Source organism: Rhineura floridana, chromosome 6 (genome assembly GCF_030035675.1).
Source record: "Rhineura floridana isolate rRhiFlo1 chromosome 6, rRhiFlo1.hap2, whole genome shotgun sequence".
Lineage (NCBI taxonomy): Eukaryota > Metazoa > Chordata > Lepidosauria > Squamata > Rhineuridae > Rhineura > Rhineura floridana.
The window spans coordinates 91,788,905-91,810,574 of record NC_084485.1 but is presented as its reverse complement, the minus strand read 5'-3'; the positions used below and the strand labels follow the sequence as shown (position 1 = coordinate 91,810,574).

At 41.4% G+C, this 21,670-nt stretch overlaps 1 protein-coding gene across 3 annotated transcripts in view; it reads left to right on the top strand.

Moving 5' to 3' along the window:
* The first annotated feature begins 58 nt into the window (after positions 1 to 58).
* Positions 59 to 21,670, top strand: part of CC2D1B (coiled-coil and C2 domain containing 1B) — a 57,641-nt gene continuing 36,029 nt past the window's right edge. For all 3 annotated transcript variants that reach the window (XR_009763541.1, XM_061632992.1, XM_061632991.1), the window contains exons 1-8: positions 59 to 272; positions 4,745 to 4,863; positions 8,330 to 8,462; positions 13,325 to 13,425; positions 17,044 to 17,160; positions 18,256 to 18,387; positions 20,317 to 20,623; positions 20,804 to 20,928. Coding sequence is in view for 2 of the 3 variants with exons in the window: in XM_061632992.1 (XP_061488976.1) it covers positions 4,798 to 4,863; positions 8,330 to 8,462; positions 13,325 to 13,425; positions 17,044 to 17,160; positions 18,256 to 18,387; positions 20,317 to 20,623; positions 20,804 to 20,928 (981 nt within the window). In the remaining variant the exon portion in view is untranslated. The remainder of the gene's footprint in view (positions 273 to 4,744; positions 4,864 to 8,329; positions 8,463 to 13,324; positions 13,426 to 17,043; positions 17,161 to 18,255; positions 18,388 to 20,316; positions 20,624 to 20,803; positions 20,929 to 21,670) is intronic.

The window sequence follows — 21,670 nt, the reverse complement described above, 5'->3', positions numbered from 1 at the left end:
TTTAATAAATAAATAAACCTCCGCGCCTGCGCGTTACTGGGCCCCTTGGTGCAGCCCCTAGCTGAGCCGGAGTAGGCGGGGAAAGTGCGCGTCTCTTTGGGACCGCGGCTTCCTGTCTCCCGTGCTGGAGCCCGTCGGCTGCGGCGAGAGGTGGAGTTGTACCTTCGGGCGCCGCCCGTCTTGGCAGGGTAACAGCCTTCCCCATCTTTCTCCCCCTCCCTGACGTCCGAGAAAGGGGGGCAGCTGCCGTGGTTCCTCCTCAGTGGAAAAAGGTTTGTTGTTAACTGAGCATAACCCGGCTCCTCCCACTTCTTTGCCTTCTCTGGCAGGATTGCGCCCTAGAAAACAGGTGTGTGTGGGGGGGTGTTGTGATCAGTTGCTGGCGGATGAGCCTAGTTTTCTGCTTTGACCCAGAGCAGTGTCTATTCACGCGTGCAGGCACATCAGTCGTCTCGTAACCGATCGTCTGACCAGCCTTTACAGAAGTGTATTGTATTTTATGTCAGCTGATAATAAAAGTTCTCCCTGTTGCGTGGGGGCAGCTGTGATGGTCGTTTCATACAAGCAAACCATTATGCAGTCTCTGACTGACGAACGTGATTGGGGCGACTTTTTGAGTTAATGGTACTGGGGAGAGGAGGCAGGTCAAACTGCTGAGCCCAATTGATGCCCCAGAGCAGCAGTAACTGGGTGCGGGGGCATGTCAGCGGCCATCCTCTTTGCTTGAGCTGCAGAGCTCAGTTTGATCCAGGATAAGGCTTGGAACTGATTTTGAATGCCACAGCTCAGCCTTGGGGCACGTGAAGTAAGAAATGGGTATTCCTCAGGAGGTATGTTGGAGGGTCTGTTCTCGTATCGCAGAGTAAATATGAAGGCACGCCTACACATCTGAACATAAGAAGCTTCTTTATACTGGTTCAGATCATTGGGATAAGAAGAGTCTGGCTGCTGGATCAGGCCAAAGGCCCATCTAGTCCAGCATCCTCTTCTCACAGTGCCAGTCAGCTTTGTCTGGGGAGCCTGTAAGCAGAAGCCGAGTGTAACAGCACTCTCCCAGGTTGTGATTCCCAGCAACTTGTATTCAGAGGCATTCTGCTGCCGACATTGGGGATAGAACATAGCCATCTTGGCTAGTAGCCATTGAATTTGTCTAATTCTTTTTTTAAAGCCATCCCAAGTTTGTGGTCATCATTACATCTTGAGGGAGTGAATTCCATAGTTGTAACTATGCATTGTGTGAAGAAGCACTTTCTTTTGTCTGTCTTAAAACTTCCAGCGTTCAACTTCATTGGATGGCCCTGAGTTCTAGTATTATGAGAGAGAGAGAAAAAGGTTTTCTTAACCATTTTCTCCACCCCATACATAATTTTATACACCTCTGTCTTGTCACCCCTTCATCCCTTTTTTCCCTAAACTAATAAGCCCCAAATGTTTTAATGTTTCTTCATCAGAGAATTTCTCCAGCCCTTTGATTATTTTGATGGCCTCTTTTCAAATCTTTTCCACCTCTACAGTGAGAGGCGACCAAAATTGTACACAGTATTCCAAGTGCATCTCACCAGAGATATGTGTAATGGCATCAGGGTATTGACAGTTTTACTTTTAGTCCCTTTCCTAATGATCCCTAACATGGAATTCAACTTTTTCACAGATATGTAACACTGGGCCAACATCTTCATTGAGCTATCCCCTATGACCCCAAGGTTTTATTCCTGATCAGTCACCACCATTTCAGACTCTACTAGGATTTTTTGCCCCAATGTGAAATACTTCACACTTGCTTACATTGAATTGCGTTTGTCATTTTATTGCCCAGTCACCCAGTTTAGCGAAATCCTTTTGGAATGCCTTGCAATCCCTTTTCATTTTGACTAAACCTTGAACAATTTGGTATTATCAGCAAACTTGGGTATCTTGCTGTTTGTACCCTACCTCTAGATCATTAATGAACAAATTAAAAAGCACAGGTCCCAATACCGATCCTTGGGGGACACCACTTTCTAAATTCCTCTGTTGGGAGAATTGCCCGTTTATTCTTACACTCTGCTTCTTATTTCTTAACCAATTACTGATCCTTTTATTCCATGACTTACTCAGAAGTCTTTGGTGAGGTCCTTTATCAAAAGCTCTTTGGAAGTTTAAGTACACAATGCTGATTGGATCACCTCTATCTGTATGCTTGTTGGCAATGTCAAAAAACTCTAAAAGGTTAACGAGAAGGACTTACCCTTGCAGAAGCCATTCCGATTCTTTTTCAGCAAGACTTGTTTTTCTATATACTTGGTAATTCTGTCTTCAGTAATGCTTTCTGCCAGTTTTCCTAGAACAGATATTAAGCTAATTGCCCTGTAATTTCCCAAATGCCCTCTGGATCCCTGTTTAAAAATTGGTGCAACATTGACCACTTCCCAGTCCTCAGGTGTGGAGACTGATTTTAGGATGTTACCTATTTTTGTTAGAAGATCAGCAATTTCACATTTGAGTTATTTAAAAACTCTCAGGAGAATCTCATCCAGACCCAGTGATCTGTCAGTTTTTAATCTGTCAGTAAAGCCTAGAACTTCATATCTTGTCATCGTTATTTGCCCCAGTTTTTCAGACTCCTTTCCCAAGAAAGTTCAGGCACAGGAATCTGCCCTGTGCCTTCTGCTGTGAAGACAGATGCAAATAATTTATTTATCTTCTTTGCAATCTCCTTTTCTACCTTTGTCACACCTTTGACTTCCTTGTTGTCTAAAGGTCCAACCATCTCACTAGCTAGTCTCCTGCTACTACAGTATTTAAATAATTTTTCTTGTTAAGTTTTTGTTTTTAGCGCTGTGTTCCTCAAATTGTTTTGTTGCATCCATTATTGTCTGCTTGCATTTCTTTTGCCAAAGTTTGTGTTCCTTTAGTTCTCCTCATTTGGACTAGACTGCCATTTTCTGAAGGAAGCCTTCTTGCCTGTAATAGCTTCCTTGACTCTGCTGATTAACCACACCAGCATCCTCCCTTTACTGATCTGCAGTAAACATTCTAGATAAGCTTCTACGGTGGTTTTGAACAACTCCAAGCATTCTGGAGAGATTTAAACCTCTTCACATCCCCTTTCAACTTCATTTTTACCAATCTCCTCATTTTTAGGAACTTTCCTCTTTTGAAGTAAATTGTGACTGGTTTGGATTTTCTTAGCAATTGTCCACAATTGAACCTCTGTCTTTAATGCATACAAATATGTGCTCTACTCCTTTTTCCCATCCCCCTTTTGGCATTATCTTGTTGGCAGGACTTCCTGGTCAGTGCATATAGTTTGTAGACAATATTGAGTTTCAGGATGTCCCTTGTTATTTCATTTTTGAACTACTGGGTGGTCATAATCTAAAAGACAGCAGTGGCTTGTTCCCATTTATTTTGATGTAGGGCAGCCCAGGCAATATCTTCCAGAAGCAGCAGTGTCCAGCTTTTCCACTTGTGCTTTGACTAGAGAAACAGGGTGGGGGACAATGCCTCTTGTAATTATGACTGTTGACCTCCACCCCATGGGTGCCAGGTTCATGCTTCGGACCCAATTCCTCACCCTGGGTAATTGATCCGGAACCCAATTTCCCCTTGCCAACACTGTGCAAAGCAACACCAACCCTGCAAGGTAGAAGATAGGCTGCCACCACCCCTTCTACTGGTTCACACTCTGAGTCAGGGAAACCCAGAGCCCAGATGTAGGTAAACCAAGGATTCCTAAGGACAAGGGCCACACAGGCACTCCTCGTCCAGAAGCCCTCAGGTAAAGCCAAAACACACTCTTGGTAGTTTGTGGTCAGTGGTCAAGGTGCCAGATTCAGAACCAAAGTTATTCTCGCTCAATGAACACACCAGGGTAAATAAGAAGTAGCTTTATTAATAAAAATATAAGTGCACAGTTAATAGCAGCAAAACAATTCCTCAAAACCCACATCCAACCAGGGATTTAGGTAAGACATACAAGAGTTCAGACACAACCAAAAATAACAAAACTGACTGAGCTATTCTACTTATTTGAAGAGGTAGTTGTTGTAAATCTCATTTCTCCTCAGAGAGACATAAGTAGGGTAGTGAAGGCAGTGGAACCCCACTCAGGTAACCACACGTCTAGATGGAACCCAGGGGAACCAAGACTATAGGTGTCACCCCCTATACTTAAGGAAAAATCCCTAGCAACAGTTCACAGTGATTCAGCCAATCAGGAGGCTTTCTAATGAAGTAATTTTCCTGAAGCTTCTTCACTTTTTGCGCCTTAGCAGGCCCCCCTCCTGTCCTGATCTCAACTCTTCTCAGGCCCGCTTGGCCTTGAGTACCAGGCTCTCAAGAGATAACAGAGATAACCAGGTGCTGCTTCTCCAGCTCTTAATTAGTGGCAGCTGAGAAACAAAACTTAAAAGTTTTCCACTCACACAGAGGCCCATCTCCTCCCAAGATGAAATCCCAACAATTCTCTGCATCTGAGCCATGTTGCAAAAAGCATTTTAGACCATTTTACAATTTCATGACAGTGACTATTGTAGAGGGTGGCAGCAAACTGGCATCTTTTATTATTTTATTAAAGAAAATTTTCATACATCTTGTAATAAATAATAGAACAGAAACATGAAATCCGCAGTGGCGAGTTAACCTGATTGCTCAGCTGGTTGTTGTTTTTAACTTGGTTTCCAGTCAGGGCTTTTTGTATTTTCTAACAGGGAATTTCTATATGTTGTTTCTGTCTGTTATGTTTGGGTATTATTGTCTGTAGGCAACTTTTGCGGACTCAGCAAAACAGCAGTATTTGGATATTGATAGGCCAAAATGCTTGGCAGAAGACCCAGGAGAACCCCCCAGGTGAAGGGTCAGGCAGCCGCTACTGCAAAACAAGTACGTAAATATTTTCCACCAATCTGTGTGTACCAGTTGGAATGTTTAAACCTTAAGTCCATTTGGTTTGCGTAAGTAGTTGTTGGGTTACTATGATTCAAAGATGCTGCGGGGATACTTTGTACCTTTCTTTTATACTGGTAAGAGTAGAGATGTGGTGCCTTTGATTACTCACATTTGAGTTGCATTTAGAATTCACTTGCAGACTTTGCTCCAGCAGACTTGAATTATATAAGTATGTCATGATCCATCTACCAGCACTTTGCAATGGAAGGCTTCCTTAAGTTTAAGCCAGTCCTGGCAGATGCCCAGCCAGGACTTTTTACAAAAAAACTGTACTCTGCTTGGTATTTACCCTTGAAGTCTGTGCTTTGTGACCTGATGATTTATTCTTTGATTAGCCTTTTAATTCCCATCAAATTTTCTGCCAACTCTTGGATGCCAGGGGAACTTGTGGTAATTGAGATTCTTGGTAATTTAGGGAGAAACCAGCAGTCCTTTGAGAGAAGCAAACAAGAGAAAGTTGGAATGCTTGATACCTACTGGTTACACCTGGTTTCCTTCACTTGTCTTCAGAAGTCTTTATCATTAGCTGAAGTTTGGTGATAGTGCAAGGTTGTTGCCTCTGTACTCTATATAAGAGTTGTCACATTTGGTATGGGTGTTTCATATAAATTAAAAGAGCGGAAGTAATCAGTACTTAAATACACATGGAATCAGCTGAAAGGGACCAGTATGCTGCCCAGGTCAACCCCTGTGAAACAGGATCCACTAACTTCCCACAGATCACTGTATGCACCCAGGACACTATGTGCCGTGGTCAAAGATATGAACAGTTTAGAAAAGTCCTAGTTGAACAAATCCCTCTATGCAAATAGAAGATATCACTTGCTTCAAGGGGAAAGTAAAATCTCCCAAGCTTCTTAGGAAACCTCGCCTTATGAAAGAGAGAATCGCCCTAGTTTCCCTAGAATGGGATTCTTATGAAAGGAAATCCACACAATACATTCAAAAGGTCCACATTTCCAAACCAGTTGTAAGATGGGGAGGGGGAGAAAAGTCGGAACCCTTTACAAGTGAAAAAGTTTTAGTGCCTTGGTCAGAAAACAGGAAAGCCGTGCTGGAGGGTAAAAGTTACAAAAGCAAATAATCAAAACAACAATTTAGAACTGTGCATTGTCAGGATTCTAAATTGCATAGGGAGCTTATACGCATGGAGCAGCTTCCTGCTTCAGACCTGTCCACTCCAATGCATGGAAGGCAGTGAAGCCAAGCAATGGGGATGTAATGATTGGGACAAGGGCAGCGGGTGTGTTCCTGTTCTCCCCCCTCATGCTACTAGATGATGATGATGATAATAATAATAATAAATGTCTTTGGCAGAATTTCCTTCTTGTGCTTATAGGCAAGAAACTGCAACAGCAAACATTTTGTTTGTTAACTGCCATGGTCTGTGTTTTTTTGTTAGCTTTGACAACTAAATGAGAACAGTATGACACAGCAGTGTCATGTCAAGGAAATAGCCTTAGTATTTCAACCAGGTAATGCTAGGTCATGGTTTTCAGTTTTCATGGATCACTGAAAAATGGTTATGCTACCATAGAATTGCCCAGAGTTATGCAGGGTTTAAATCATGTTTAAATCATGGAACTGTTAAGACCAGCTGGACCTTACAGTAAGTGAAGTAAAAGTATTTAGAATGCACCCAACATTCCCCCTGGCTGCCTATTGCAGGGGAGGATGGATAGAGGTGGGCAAACTATCTTTCATAGAAGCTTGTCTTGTGTTATTCACTTGATAAATTTCAGAGCAACCCCAGGGATTGAAATCCACTGTGTTAGTTAATGGGTATTATTAAATGTTGGGCCTCATATAGCTGGGGGATCCAAAATTTTCAGAGTTTTCCCTATGCCACCATCCAGGAGACTCAAAAGTTACAATTTTATACATTTCTTTGGAATGCTTTGGCATCCCAAAACTGGATCAAATGCTACTATTCAACATAAAAATGGTAACTGGCAAATAAGTACACCCAAGTAAAGCTGGTAACTTACACATCAATAGCACACCTAAGCCCTCTTCAGATATTGCATTCTGGGGAAGTTGCCATGTGAGAGGGGGCAATGGGAATGAGCACACTAGCTCCACCTTATCTTTCTCCCCAATTTCATCTCTTTCCATTTCATGGTAGGAGACTGTATGCAGTGTGGAGCCTCTTTTTTCTTTTGGAGGGTTGTATAATATGTGGGGAGTCTCCACAGATCCAAGAGACTACGTCTGGAGACAGTCACCTTCCATGAGTTCAGAGGTGACAAAAAACCAGAATGGAGAGGGGTGGAATAAGAGTGCTTACTCCTACTGCACCGCCTCATGTAGTAACTTCCTTGGAATGCAGTGCCTGAAGAGCAGACACACAAGGTTCAATGGAGTCTACAAACCGATGGTGAATTCTGAGAATCCAACATACTTGAATTTTTAAAGTATATTTTGAGCCCTTGCTGTTACGGAGAGATCTATATTTTTTAATGTAGGTAAAGTGTGTAAAGGTCTTCCGGGATAGCATCTCCTGCATTTTTCCCTCAACCAAAGATTGCTATTGCCTATCATTTACCTGTTCCTTTTCCTATTGGTACGCTGTTCTTTGCCAAACAAACTCAAACATGTTTTAAAAAATCAAATTCTACAACAAAAAAAGCATCCAGTTGAGAACCAGTGTGGTCAGAGTGTCTGGCTAGATCAAACAACCCCTCAGGAAGCGTTCTGAGATAACTTGGGCCAATCACTATGTCTGAGTCTAACCTGTCTCCCAGGGTTTTTGTGAGGCCAGGTTGGAGGGGGAAATTATGTATACCACCCTAAACTCTTTGGAGGAAGAGCAGACTTAAAATTTAAGAAGTGTCATGTATAAAGAATATGCAGGTTTACATATATTTATTTGCTGAGTTTTACTTGTAACAAAATAAGTGTATAATCTTCATTGCTAAATTGTTTGTCTTTTGTTTTTACTGTTACCTGTGGTATCAATTGTGCTTATATCTATGTTTTTACTGTAATGCCAGTTCTCCCTCCAATTGCGTATATACTAGCTGATTTTTAGCTGGCTGTAAAAAATACACATTTTTTGGATGGGGAAGGAAGCATAAAGTTTACCTAATTCTGCATAATGTTGTAAACATGATCTTGGCACATAATTTAGCCTTTTCTTCAAACTCATTTGTTAGCTCTAAATTTTCAAAATAAGGCCAATAATGTAGAGTTCATAGGATCTGGAAATACAGTACGTCTTTGGGCAGAAGGTCTTCATTTTTGAAATCTTTAGGGCCAAAGTTAGGACAGTGTAGTTAAATTAGAGCAAACAAAGCATATGCTGGTATTTGGATTTGCAATGCATGGCCATTGTATGGAAGATGGGTATAATGGTTTAAGCCTCCTGTTCTTGCTGAACTGGTTTCTCTCTTGGCATCAGCTGGGACTTTTTGTAGAGTTCAGTCCTGAAGAGATGATTCTAGATCTGGAGGATGATGGTGACTTAGAAGCTGAACTAGCTGCTATCACTGGAGAAAACTTGCCTGCTGGGAAAACAAAACCTAAAGGAAAAAGTAAGCTTGTTCACTGGAAAAGTTGAATTGTTTAAGGTAAAAGGACATCATTTTGGAAGTTGCATTTTTACTTGGCTTTTTGCCTTTGCTATGTACTGTCTATTAAGAACTCATATGCAAGACAGAAATGTTACAGTACAATCCTATACGTCGGGGCTAAGGAGCCTTTTTCAGCCTCAGGGCCGCTTTCTCTCAAGGGCAATATTCCGGTACCTGCATGCCAGTGGTGGGTGGGGCGAGAGGCAGAAGTGGGAGGGACCAGAGGCAAAAGTGGGTGGAGCAACAGATGTGACTCTGAACTTTGTTGAGTAAGCTGCGTTCCGGCCACACAAACGTCATAGGTTTCTACCCCACACCCATCCCCAGTATCCATCCCCTTACAGACAGGCAAGAGACATGATCACAGTTCAAAGATACATTCCAGCCAGGCAAAAGCACTTGAGGAGGGTGTGGAGTAGGGCCAATAAAGTGGCCTAGGGAGAGGCAGTGTGACCTGAGGAGCTTGACCTGGGATAGTACTGAGTGTTGCATTTGGTCCCTGGGTTGGAGGACTCCCACCCCTGCTGTACACTTCCACTCAAAAGTAAACACCATTGAGCTCAGTGGGACTTGATTCCAGGCAAGGGATTGCAGCCTAAATTTTGTAACTGGATCTGTTTGCATGAAACTGAAGGAAGCCAGTCAAAATGGGAAAATAAAGCTACTCTTGTTTTGACATGGCAGAAAACAGTAATTTAACTAAACAATTGACTGAAGAGTGTGATGCAAATGTTGTTAGTGAGATCAGGAGTTCTTTAGTTATTTGCATTTGTCAGGTGTCTCGTAACACAAGTTCTCTGGACGACATGCAACAATTAAGTTTAAAACAAAAATAAAACTTAAACATCTAATAATACAAACAAACATAGAATAATGCAAACAAATTCAGTGTAAAAAAGCCACACACAGAGCAAATGGAGATAATAAAACAGTGCAGTGAAAGTAAACCAGCCTTATGTAAAAAAAGCTAAGAAGAGGGAGTAAAGACTGACCCAACCACTATTAAAGCAGAGACCACTGGCTGAAAAACTATAATTTGAGTGGTCTTCAAAAATAAAATATGTCTTAATATAATAATATAATCTTTAAAATATAAAAGATGTATACCTCCTTGCCTGCCTGCCTGCCATGTTAAATACTTCGAGGCTGAAATTCTGTGGAAGCTATAGTAACAAACACTGAAGTGAACAATTGGAGTCAAAGGGAGCAGTTGAGAAAGAAAATCAGACAGATGGCGGAACATGATGAAGGTGATGATGATACAAAAGTAGGGGGATGATTTATATAGACAAGCTTTAAGACTCATGACTGAGAGTTTAAAAGACAACAGAAGAGGGGTGGCCTGACACTGAAATAATGTAATAGTGATAATTTAGCAGAGCTTTTGGGCTAGGAAATAAAATTGTTGCGTCTGGATCTCAGACGACCAGGTTTTATATTTCTGCTCAGCCAAAGGTATGGTCAATGTTTTGATGGCAAGTATTCCGCATTTGTGTGAAAACAACAACAAAAATCCATAAGGAAGCTATGTTCCAGGACCGTGGCAGAGATGAAAAGAGATACATCAAAAGTGCTTCATAAATTATGATTGCTTTAAAAAATCCCACTATATCTAGTTGCTCCACCATCCGATCCTGCAGATGGTATAGACAAAGGGATTCCTTAGGCAAGGTTTCACAAGGGTAGCATGGAGGTAATTCTCCACAAACTGCATGTTGCCATTATTGTTATGTTCAGTACAGAGAACCTGTGCTGCTGGAAAGATTAAGTTGAGGCCAAAACAGCTTTGAATGACCATGTAACTATGCTCCTGGATGCAGACTTTGGAAGATCACTGTTTTACACAATGGGCTGGTTCAGCACTACATGCACAACCTAGAATGAGCCCAAGTGAAGCCTCGGGTTCTCACACTCCCCTTTCTTTCTCTCGTAGCATTTAGTTTCACTTTTATAAATAAAATGCTCGAAGTTACCTACAATCAGAGATGGGGGTGACTCGCACATAATGCTAAAACAGGATTTAGTGCTACACGAGCAAGCCTAGTGTCAGGCTCACAGGCTACCCCCTCCCCTTTCCCTATAGGAAGACTTCTCTAGCTGTACTTTCTGTTTCAAAGATTTGGCATAGTGTTATGTGCAAATTAGGAATTCTGGTTTATAGCTAACAAACTAGTGTCATAATGCATGATTATGTTCTAAATCTCCGGTTTGTACAGAACCCTAAGCCAGCACTCTTTGAAAGTGAAGCTAAATGCTGCGGAGGTTCTTTTGATCATGTAGAGAAAGGGAGGCAAGGTTTTGCTCAAGGTCATTCTAGTTGTGCATGTAGTACTAAACTATGGTTTAGTGTTACATGCAAACCACCCCAAGGTGGATAGAGCATGAGGCTGCAAGCATATTAATACAGTCCCACCTACCTTTTGCCAAAGATGTGTGCTGCAGTGGTGATATGGCCCTGTGTGAGCAAAGTTGTATCTGGGTCATGTGGGTGCATCCTTAGCTCTTAAACTCTCCTTAGGTGATAGTGGTGATCATTTTTTGGGGAGGGAGCAAATTAAGGCAGTCTAGACTCTAGAGTAAAGATTACTTTATTTGATCTTGACTCCAGCTTTTTATTTACGTTGTGGTTCTCCATTGACTTGTTTATAATCCTGTTGACAGTGCAAATAACTGAAAATGTTTCTGCCTAAAAATAACTAGAAACAGTATGTAGTACTACTAAGATATAGAAGAATAAGCCTCTGTTAGCTTTCTTAAGGCATAAGAAAGCTTGTAAACCATTGATTTATTTTATATAAGGATTTATCTCCCATCCTTCTAACATATCACTCAGGGTGGCTTACAACATTTATATACTTATGGGATACATGGCTTCTAGTTAGTTCATATTGTCAGGAAAAGATTTTACCTTATGGCTTCTAGTTAGTTCATTTTGTGGGGGAAAGGTATGGGCTTGGTTCGTCAGGTTTATATTCTGAATTGATTGTTCATTTCCTGTAAAAGCAGGGGTGGGAAAACTTGGCCTGACAGGGAGGGCAACTTGGCACACAAGGCTATTTCCCCCAAACCATGCCCGCCTACCCATCAGCTGATGTCACATGGGTTGGGTTCAGTCCTGCAGGGGTCTTCTAGCAGTACCCAGCACTGCCAGCAGGACTGAACTTAACCCTCCATGCATTATCTGGTTAACAGATAGTTCAGTCCTGCTGAGTGCTGCTTTGCTGGCAAAGCAGATCCCTCCCGCCATACTCTGGGTCAACTTTGGCAGGTGAGTGGGACCACTCAAAGGGATCTTGATAGGCTGGAGCATTGGACTGAAAACAACAGAATGAAATTTAACAGGGATAAGTGCAAATTCCTACACCTAGGTAAAAGAAACCAAATGCACAATTATAAGATGGGGGATAGTTGGCTCAGCAAAAAAGGGAAATGTTATTTTAGGCTGCATTAACAGAAGTATAGTTTCTAAATCGCATGAAATATTGGCACTTGTTAGGCACCATCTTCAGTACCATGTCCAGTTCTGGACACCACACTTTAAGAAGGATGCAGACAAACTGGAACGGGTTCAGAGAAGTGCAACAAGGATGATCGGTACTAGAAACAAAGCCCTATGAGGAGAGACTGAAAGAAATGGGCATGTTTAGTCTTGAGAAGAGAAGACTGAGGGGAGATATAATAGCACTATTCAAGTCCTTGAAAGGTTGCCACAGAGAAGAGAGCCAGGATCTCTTCTCAATCATCTCAGAGTGCAGGACACAGAATAATGGGCTCAAGTTATAGAAAGCCAGATTATAACTGAACATCAGGCAAAAATTCCTAACTGTTAGAGCAGTATGACAATGCAACCAGTTCCCTAGGGAGGTGGTGAGCTCTCCAACACTGGAGGCATTCAAGAGGCAGCTGGACAGCCACCTGTTGGGTATGGTTTACTTTGGATTCCTGCATTGAGCAGGGTGTTGGACTCAATGGCCTTATAGGCCCCATCCAACTCTATGATATACCCACCTGTCATTCATTCATTCATTCATCTATTCATATATATATCCCGCCCTTCCTCCCAGTAGGAGCCCAGGGCGGCAAACAAAAGCACTAAAAATACTTTAAAACATCATAAAAACAGTCGTCATGACATCAGGTGATTGACAGATGGGTGCCCCCCCTGCTACCTGTCAAAGTTGGCCTGTGGGGTTTTTTGGGGGGGGAATAAAAATCTGGCCCACTGGGCCAAAGAGGTTCCCCACCCATGTGTAATAGCTTAGGATTGCTATAGAAAGGGGGAAATATGATAGAAACTTGAAGAAAACAACCTTCTTATATAGCATAGTTGGGAGGAGAGCCTGGCTGGGAGTCTAGAGTCTGTGAGTTCAAATCCCCGTTCGTGTCTCCAGGGTGTAAAGGGTCAGCTAAAGATCACCCCACAGTGAGTGGCTCAGAGGTTACGTGCCCTGCCACCTGTGCGGCCTTGGGCAAGCTGCATAGTCCCAAGGAGCCCAGTTGCCTCCCCAGCTGGCAGTTGCGGACAAGGAAGGGGCTGGCTTGTGCAGCTGTGGCAAGCTGAGCAGGCCCTAGCCAGCTGAAGAGGACTAGCCTCAGAGGGAGGCAATGGTAACCCCCCTCTGAATACCGCTTACCATGAAAGCCCTATTCATAGGGTCGCCATAAGTTGGGATCGACTTGAAGGCAGTCCATGTCCATTTTCCAATTTTTTACTGCCTAAAAGCAGCAAAATTAGTAAGATGAGGAAAAGTGTATTTTTTAAATCTGCCACAGTTTTAGTGTCTCAGCAAGTGTTTGTTTGAACCTTTGATTGTGTTCTCCAGCCCCTCTGCCTATGGATCATATTGAAAAGATGGCGGCTGAGTGCATGAAGGACCTGAATGAAGATGATGATGAAGGTCTGGAGGAAGATACCGAACTTTTGGTATATATGGGATTCTGTTGGGAGGCTGTTTTTCTTGGTGCAAAGTAAGGGGCATCATCACCTTATAGGGAAGATTGCATGTGATAATACTCCACAATCTTGAGAGTCTGAAACACTGGCAGGGAAGTGCAAACAGTACTTACTAGTGATAGGCAGGAACCATTAAAGGTCGGGGTTTTCCAGAGGGGGGGGGCTGTCACCATCCCTGCCTAATACCGCCCCATTACCTCAGGCTGGAGCTGAAGTAGTATGCGTCTATAGGAGCCAGGAAGAAAGAAGGGACCTGCATATTATCTGTATGTCTAGAAAAGAAATTATGACATTTCTGAGGTTGGAACTATGCTGCAGTAAATTTAGAAGCGGTTTCATAATGTTTGAGGGAAAAGTGGCATCTAGCAGTACTAATGATTGACTTCTTAAGGACCAAGGCCTGCTTCCACTATGGCGCAAGTGTTGCCAGTAGGATCCAAGATCACTGAGAAATAAGGCTGAAACCTTGCTAGAGTGTTTTTCTCTGGCTTATTTCTGGAACTTTTGTGCCCCCTAAAGTAAGTGTGCCTACAATCCATTATCCTTTCATTAAAATAATTTTCATATTATTCAAGACAAGGCTGAGAGGGGTAGATGTTAATGAAATTATTTTGTAATGCCATCATCACTGAAAGTCTGGGGGAGTAGGAGAGACATCATTTGGGCCTTTTGAAAAGTAGTATTTTCTCCCAACAACTGCAGGTTTTGGAGTTTCCAAATCTGGAATTAAATCTTGTCAGGAGTGGTGGTATGTAAGAACTTGTGCTGCAATCTTGTGTACAATTATGCTGGGGTCAGTCCCATAGGCTTCACTGGGACATATAATTGTGCACAAGATTGTGGCACTTGTTTGCTTTACCAGCTGTAAAGCAACCAAAAAGATGACTGTACACGTGGACATCACCAAATGGTCAATATAGGAATCAAATTTATATAATTGGTAGCAGAATGTGGAGAAGTTCAATACTTTCTGCGAAAACAAGACCAGGAGCAGACTGCGGTACAGATCATGAACTGGTCATATCAAAAATCAGAGTAAAGCTAAAGAAGAAGAACAAAGCAATCATAATGCCAAAATACAATTTAAATAACTTCCCAGAAGAATATAAAGATCAAATAAGGAATAGATTTGAGGCTTTAAACTTAGTTGATAGAGAACCAGAAGAACTATGGAGTGAAGTCAGAGACATTATCAGGGAAGAATGCAAGAAGACAGTACCTCTACTTAAAAAGAGAGAAAGACCTCAACGGATGACTGAAGAAACTCTTCAAATGGTTAAAGACAGAAGAAAAGCAAAAGGAGGCAGAAACATGGTTAGAACCCTAAATGCAATAATACAGCAACTAGTACATAGGGACAAAGAGAACTATTACAATAGTTACTGTATAGAAATAGAAGAGGACAACAAAAAAGGTAGAACAAGAGCCCTATTCCAAAAGATTAGAGAAATGAAAGGGAAATTTAAACCAAGAGTAGGGATATTGAATAGTGAACAAGGAAACTCATTAACCGATGGAGATAAAATAAAAGGAAGATGGAAACAATACACTGAAGAACTCTATAAAAGAGATGCAAGGATGACAGATTCATTCATGGAGGAACCGTATGATGAAGAACCAGAAATTTTAGAATGTGAGGTGAAAAAATACTTGGAAGAAACAAATCGCCAGGGACAGATGGCATACCAATAGAGTTGCTACAAGTTACTGAGACTGAATTTGTCCAAATTTTGAGAAAAATTTGTCAACAAATATGGAAAACAAAACAATAGCCCACAGACTGGAAGCATTCAATATGCATCCCAATTCCAAAGAAAGGGGATCCCAGGGAATGCAGTAATTATCAAACTATTGCCTTAATACCCCATGCAAGTAAAGTAATGCTCAAGGCTCTTACCATATATGGAGCGAGAAATGTCAGACATCCAAGCTGGATTTAGAAAGGGAAGAGGCACCAGAGACCATATTGCAAACGTACATTGTATAATGGAACAGAGCAAGGAATTTCAGAAGGAAATCACCCTGTGCTTTATAGATTACAGCAAAGTCTTTGATTGTGTAGGTCATGAAAAACTATGGAATGCTTTAAAAGAAATGGGGGTGCCACAGCATCTGATAGTCCTGTTTCGCAACCTATACTCTGGACAAGAGGCTACTGTAAGGACAGAATATGGAGAAACCGATTCATTCCCAATTGGAAAGGGTGTGAGATGGGTGTATTTTATTATCCTGTTTGTTTAATCTATATGCAGAACATATCATACGGAAAGCGGGATTGGACCAAGACGAAGGAGGTGTGAAATTGAAGGGAGAAATATCAATAATTTAAGATATGCAGATACTACTAGCAGAAACCAGTAATGATTTAAAACAAATGCTGATGAAAGTTAAAGAGAAAGCACAAAAGCAGGACTACAGCTGAATGTCAAGAAGACTAAAGTAATGACAACAGAAGATTTATGTAACTTTAAAGTTGACAATGAGGACATTGAGCTTGTCAAGGATTATCAATACCTTGGCATACTCATTAACCAAAATGGAGACAACAGTGAAGAAATTAGAAGAAGGCTAGGACTGGTGAGGGCAGCTATGAGAGAACTAGAAAAGATCCTCAAATGCAAAGATGTATCACTGAACACTAAAGTCAGGATCATTCAGACTATGGTATTCCCAATCCCTATGTATGGATGTGAAAGATGGACAGAGAAAAAAAGTGAATAAGAGAAAAATCAACTCGTTTGAAATCTGGTGTTGGGAGAGAGCTTTGCAGGTACCATGGACTGTGAAAAAGACAAATAATTGGGTGTTAAAATGAATTAAACCAGAACTATCACTAGAAGCTAAAATGATGAAACTGAGGCTATCATACTTTGGACACGTAATGAGAAGACATAATTCACTAGAAAAGACAAGAATTCTGGGAAAATCAGAAGGGAGTAGAAAATGAGGAAGGCCAAACAAGAGATGGATTAACTCCATAAAGGAAGCCACAGACCCGAACTTACAAGATCTAAACAGGGTGGTTTATAACTGATGCTGTTGGAGGTTGCTGATTCATAGGGTCGCCACAAGTCAAAATCGACTTGAAAGCACATAACAACAACAACAACAAAAGTTCTTTAGAGGTATATTTTCCTTCAGAACCACACAAATTCTTGATTGACTGAGGAATGACCCTTCAGTGACAAACTTCAGCTTTAGCTGAATGTTCAGTGTGCGTTACTTAAGTACCAGAACAATTCTCCCACACATTCCAGGGTTCAGTTGGAATTGTTTTGCTGCTAATTCAAATTAGCTGAAATGTGGTACATTGAATGGAGAGGATGTAGGTTTTTCATAAAGCTTTTTATCTTGTATAGAAAAGTGCCACAGCTGAACATAATTAAGATAGCCGTATCTTTATGTAATGCTAAAAAATTTTTTAAAACATGATTGGCTTGGTATAAGAAGAATGCTCTTTGATTCTAAGTAAGGGACTTCAAAGCTCTGTCTTTGAATGATAGCAGTGGAAATGTGGTTCATTGTAAAACAGTACTTTAAACAGAAGTAGCTGTTCTGCAGCAACAATTGTGCTGTTTCATGCTCTAGGCAGAGTTACAGGAGGTCCTAGGAGAGGAAGACGGAGGAGGAAGTGGCAAGCATGAGATGGAAACATTGGAAGTGTCTTCTCTAGTCATGGAGCAGCCTACTGATCTACAGACACAGGTAAGGGAAAGTTTTGCTTTTAGCCTGGATTTTAAGGGATAGAAAGGAAAGGCCAAGTACTTCAGTGTATTTATTACACTGTTTTTAAAAAAAATCTCTTCCTTCTGTTTTGGGAATATAGCAAAGTGTTTAGCTTTTGTTCTAAGTGAAATTGTTTGATGGACACTTAGCTTCTGATGCAGGCAAATGAGCCAAAGCACTCAGTATGACCTGGGCTCCTTCAGATACCTAACTTTGGGAGCAAAGCCAAGCAAGCTGTAGGCAAGGGATAGGAAACCTGTGACCCTCCAGATTTTGCTGAATTCCAGCTCCCACCAGTCCCAACCAAAATGGCCAGTTACGATAGGAGCTGTAGCCCAAAAACATCTGGTGAGCCACATAGCCTCCATTCTGCTGCATAGGCAGTGTAGGATTGAACAGACCTGCCTCAGGACATTCTCCTTGGCTGGATTTGTCTTAGGGCTTATTTGGTTGCCTTTTTCCTTTTGAACACATTCTGTTAGGGCCAGGTTTGATGAGCAGTGAGGCTGATATTTACTTATGCTGGCAGCTTCTTGACAGAGTGTTTTTCTAAATGAATAAGTGCAAATAGCTTTTCTTGTCTCTTGAATATATCGTTTGTCTGATGTCTTTTCTATCCCCATGTGGAAGGAGAGAACTTTGTAAGCAAATGTGATGAAGAAAGTCATCAGGGAGCTCACAGTGGAGGGGGGGGATTTTTAATACTCCAAAATAACCATGCAGCCAGTCTCTGCCTGAAATGACGAAGACCTTCTGACTGTGTTCCCTCATCTTCTCATTGACCAATGTCCCCAGTTACCCTGTGGCTGTGAAGGTTTCCTGAGGTACTCCACCCACCCACTTCTCTGCTGCTGCTTTGGCCAAAAGCCCAGTGGTGACTTGTGGAGTTTTTGTAGCAGAACAAGCGTTCCTCTGTTCAAGGGAGATTCTTCGACCTCTTAGGTCTTGAGTCCTAGGTCTGCATGTTCCAGAGAGTGGTTTTATGTTGATACTGGAATATCTGATTTGGAGTGTAATTCTGGTGAGCAGAACATTTGCTGCCTTTATTTTCACCTTTGTTTTTTCTTCCTTGAGATGACTCCTGCTGCTTCCAGTGGACTGCAGCAAACAATAGAAGAAAGGTTAGTTAACTATCAGACAGCGATATTGAATGCAAAGGAGACTGGCGAGAGTGCCAAAGTGCGACGGTATGAACGGGGCCTCAAGGTATGTTGGATTCATACACAGGGTGTTCATTTTTCACTTTTATAGTATAATTAGGTGCTAATCATGTTCTGTCTTCAGCTTTTTTAAAGACAGAATTGTCTAGGATAAATGAAACATCTTCATTAATTCTTATTTTGTATGAAATAATGAGGAAAATCTGGATTTATTTTATTTGTTTATTTTAGTAGGTGAGAGGATATTTAATCTTCTCCAGATCTTTTTTTGATCTAATCATTACAGCTTCATGCTCCAGCACTTATTCCCAAGTAATAATTCATTTACATGTATACTTATTTTGTGGACCTGGGTGCAAGAAATAAAACACTGGATGTTAAAGACAGCTTTTAAGACTAGTTTGTGTATTATATGGTGGCTGTTGGATGCAAAGGGCAGGGAATTGGGTGTTTGGGGAACATGAGATGAAATCTCTATTTAATAAATGTCGGGGTGGGGTGGTAAAACCTGAACATTAGTCTGAAAAGACTACTTTGGAGTAGGATTTAACATTCAACAGGATTTGTGAGGATTCTCAGCCAGATGTCACTGATCAAGTTGTGTAGCATTGCTACATTAGACCTTTTGTTTTAGGTGATATTTTCCAGTCACGTGGTTGGATGGTCCTTATTATGTGTATAGGGATGCATTGGAGTGCTGTGCCTGTGCTTCGAAGGAAAGCAGGAAATTCTGCCTGTTTGTCATTAAGACTTGAAATTCAGCAGAGTCTGGGATACTTCATAGCAAATAGCTATAATTTTCCTTCCTGTGTTTATGCATGGATATCGTCAGAAAGCTACTGAATTTATAGTTTGCATTGCTGGTTCTCTGCTCAGTCCAGTAATATCAGCAGAGCATTGAAAAACCCTGCTATTTCCAAGAAGATGATGGGGTATGGGATTCCATGCATTTTACAGTTGCCAGGTATGGAACAAAAGGCCACTGCAGCTTCTTACTGAAGCGAAGCTGATTTGGGTGTGGTCAGTGCCTGGACAGGAGAGCACCTGGAAAGCCATATGTACACTCCCTTAGGTTACATGTTGGAAGAGAGGCAAATGGGAGAAATTTTAAAAAAATCCTACAGAGCTCTCTGCAAGCAGCCATTCAAGCATGATTTAAGGCAGGGGAGGAGAACCCCCATCCAGGCTGTCCAGATGTTGCAAGACTACAACTCACATAATCCCTGACCATGTCAGCTTGGACTGGTGGGAGTTGCAGTCCAACAACAACAGGAGGGTTGTAGGTTCCCCATTGCTGATTCCAAGCATCTACTGTTGACAGCCTCTCGGAAGAAAACTCCTAGGCACATTAATCTGTGTCTTGTGTGTATTTCTTCTGTTACAGCTTCAGCCTGGAAGTTGCCAGCCAAAAGTGATGCTCTGCTGCTGCTCTAAAACTGGTGGTGCTTAATCCAGACCTTATGCCTGATTTCACCCTTATGAAGTTGTTGGGATTCCTGAAGTGTGTGTAATTTCTGTTTTAGTCAGTTAAAGTAATTAATTTAGGAGCTGGATAGTTTAGGAGATTCATAAGAGAAGCAATTCGATCCAAACCAGTTTTATAAACATCTCATGGCTAGCATTTGTCAGATGATCTTGGACCAGATATGGTCTAGTGATCTTTTTAAAAAATGAGAATCATAATAAGAATCATTATGAAAAATAATTTTGCTACCAGCCACCTTCATATTAGCCTAGGTAACCAGGAATGGCTTATCTTTAATTTCTTGGCTGTAAAAATAGTATTGTTCCAGATTACATTGAGATATAAAAGGAAAATGTCCACTTCTGATGTTTGTTCTACTTGCGCTGTACCATGTATTGGTAGAACTTCTATTGTGAGTGAATGAATGAAGTAACTTGATTGGGATAATCATATAGGGACGAGTGTTTAATTTATCATGGATAAATGAAATTGCTTCTTAATTACTATTAGGCATTGGAAGCCATGCTGACTGCAGTGAAGAAGGGGGGGAAAGTGAATGAAGAAGAAATGCCACCACCTGTAGCATCAGGGAAGAGCTCTGTGACAACTCCACAAGTCATGCATCATCATGACTTGCCTAAAAGCTCAGGCGATCAAAATGAAATAATAGTTCCTGAGGAGGAGGAAAAGGAAGACTCTGCTACAGACCAGGAATTAAAGAACCCCAGTGATCTGAAGCTGTCTGTGAGCACATCTGATCTTCAGATCCAAGATGCAGATCCAGGTGCTCTGGGAAGAGGAAACACTTCAGAAAACAGTAAGTAGTTTAGGGATGGTCTTTTCCCCTATACGTAGCATCCCCATTTTGCATATGTACCAAAAAAAGTCAGCTTGCTGCTTGTCTCTTCCACAAGGTGGTGGGCCCAGATTCAGAAGGAACTATTGTTCCTTGTAGTAATTCTAGGAGACGTTTTATTGGCTTTGTTGTCTTATACAGATTTCCCAAACCTCTACACAAGAACACTGCTTGTGACAAGAGAAAAGGAGTATAAACTAGCAGCACTGAAAGCCAAGCAGAAAGGTGATATTGAGAAGGCAAAAGAATATATGAGGACTGGGAAGGTGAGGTTTCATTATTCTTAAACGAAGGCATCTTTCTGCATACTAGAACTTATGTTTGGAATATTGGTAAGTCTCCAGAATATTTCCTTTTCTGAGAGTGAGTTTATATGTTACCTTCACCATGGGGATCCGCATCCCCCATGGCAAATTTCCAATCCCAGCCATACCGCATGAGTCAGAGCCATTGCATAGTGAATTTCCCAGCTACTACTAGTGACCACCATTGAGCTGAATCAGGGAAGAGAAAACCCAATATAATGGTCTGACTCACACAGTAAATGGCTGGGCAATGGGAAAGTCACCTGAGGATACTGATCCCCATAGTGAATGTAACATATGGAGCAGTTCTCTGCTCTTTTCCTTTTAGAAGGAAAAGTCACAGTTTGCCAGCTCTTTGTATCAGGATCCCCAAAACAATATTGCATTATGAAATCTACATTCTTTGACCAGTCTCTTCTTATGTTCTTATAAACCAAATTATGTGCTTTGCATAACTTATGTGAGCTAAAGTCATTTTAGATACCTTTTTTATAATCTGCCTACTTTATTCTATATAGAATAAAAATGAAATTGCTGGCAAATACAGGGATAGTGACGATGAAAGAGATATGTTGTACGTGTGCTAGGGCTGAATGACAGGATCTGTCCATCGACAGGAGAAAGCAGGGACTGTCGGCTGCAGAAGTTTATCTTGTTAACTTCTGGAAACTCCATCCCATCCTTGCTGATTTTTGAATCATAA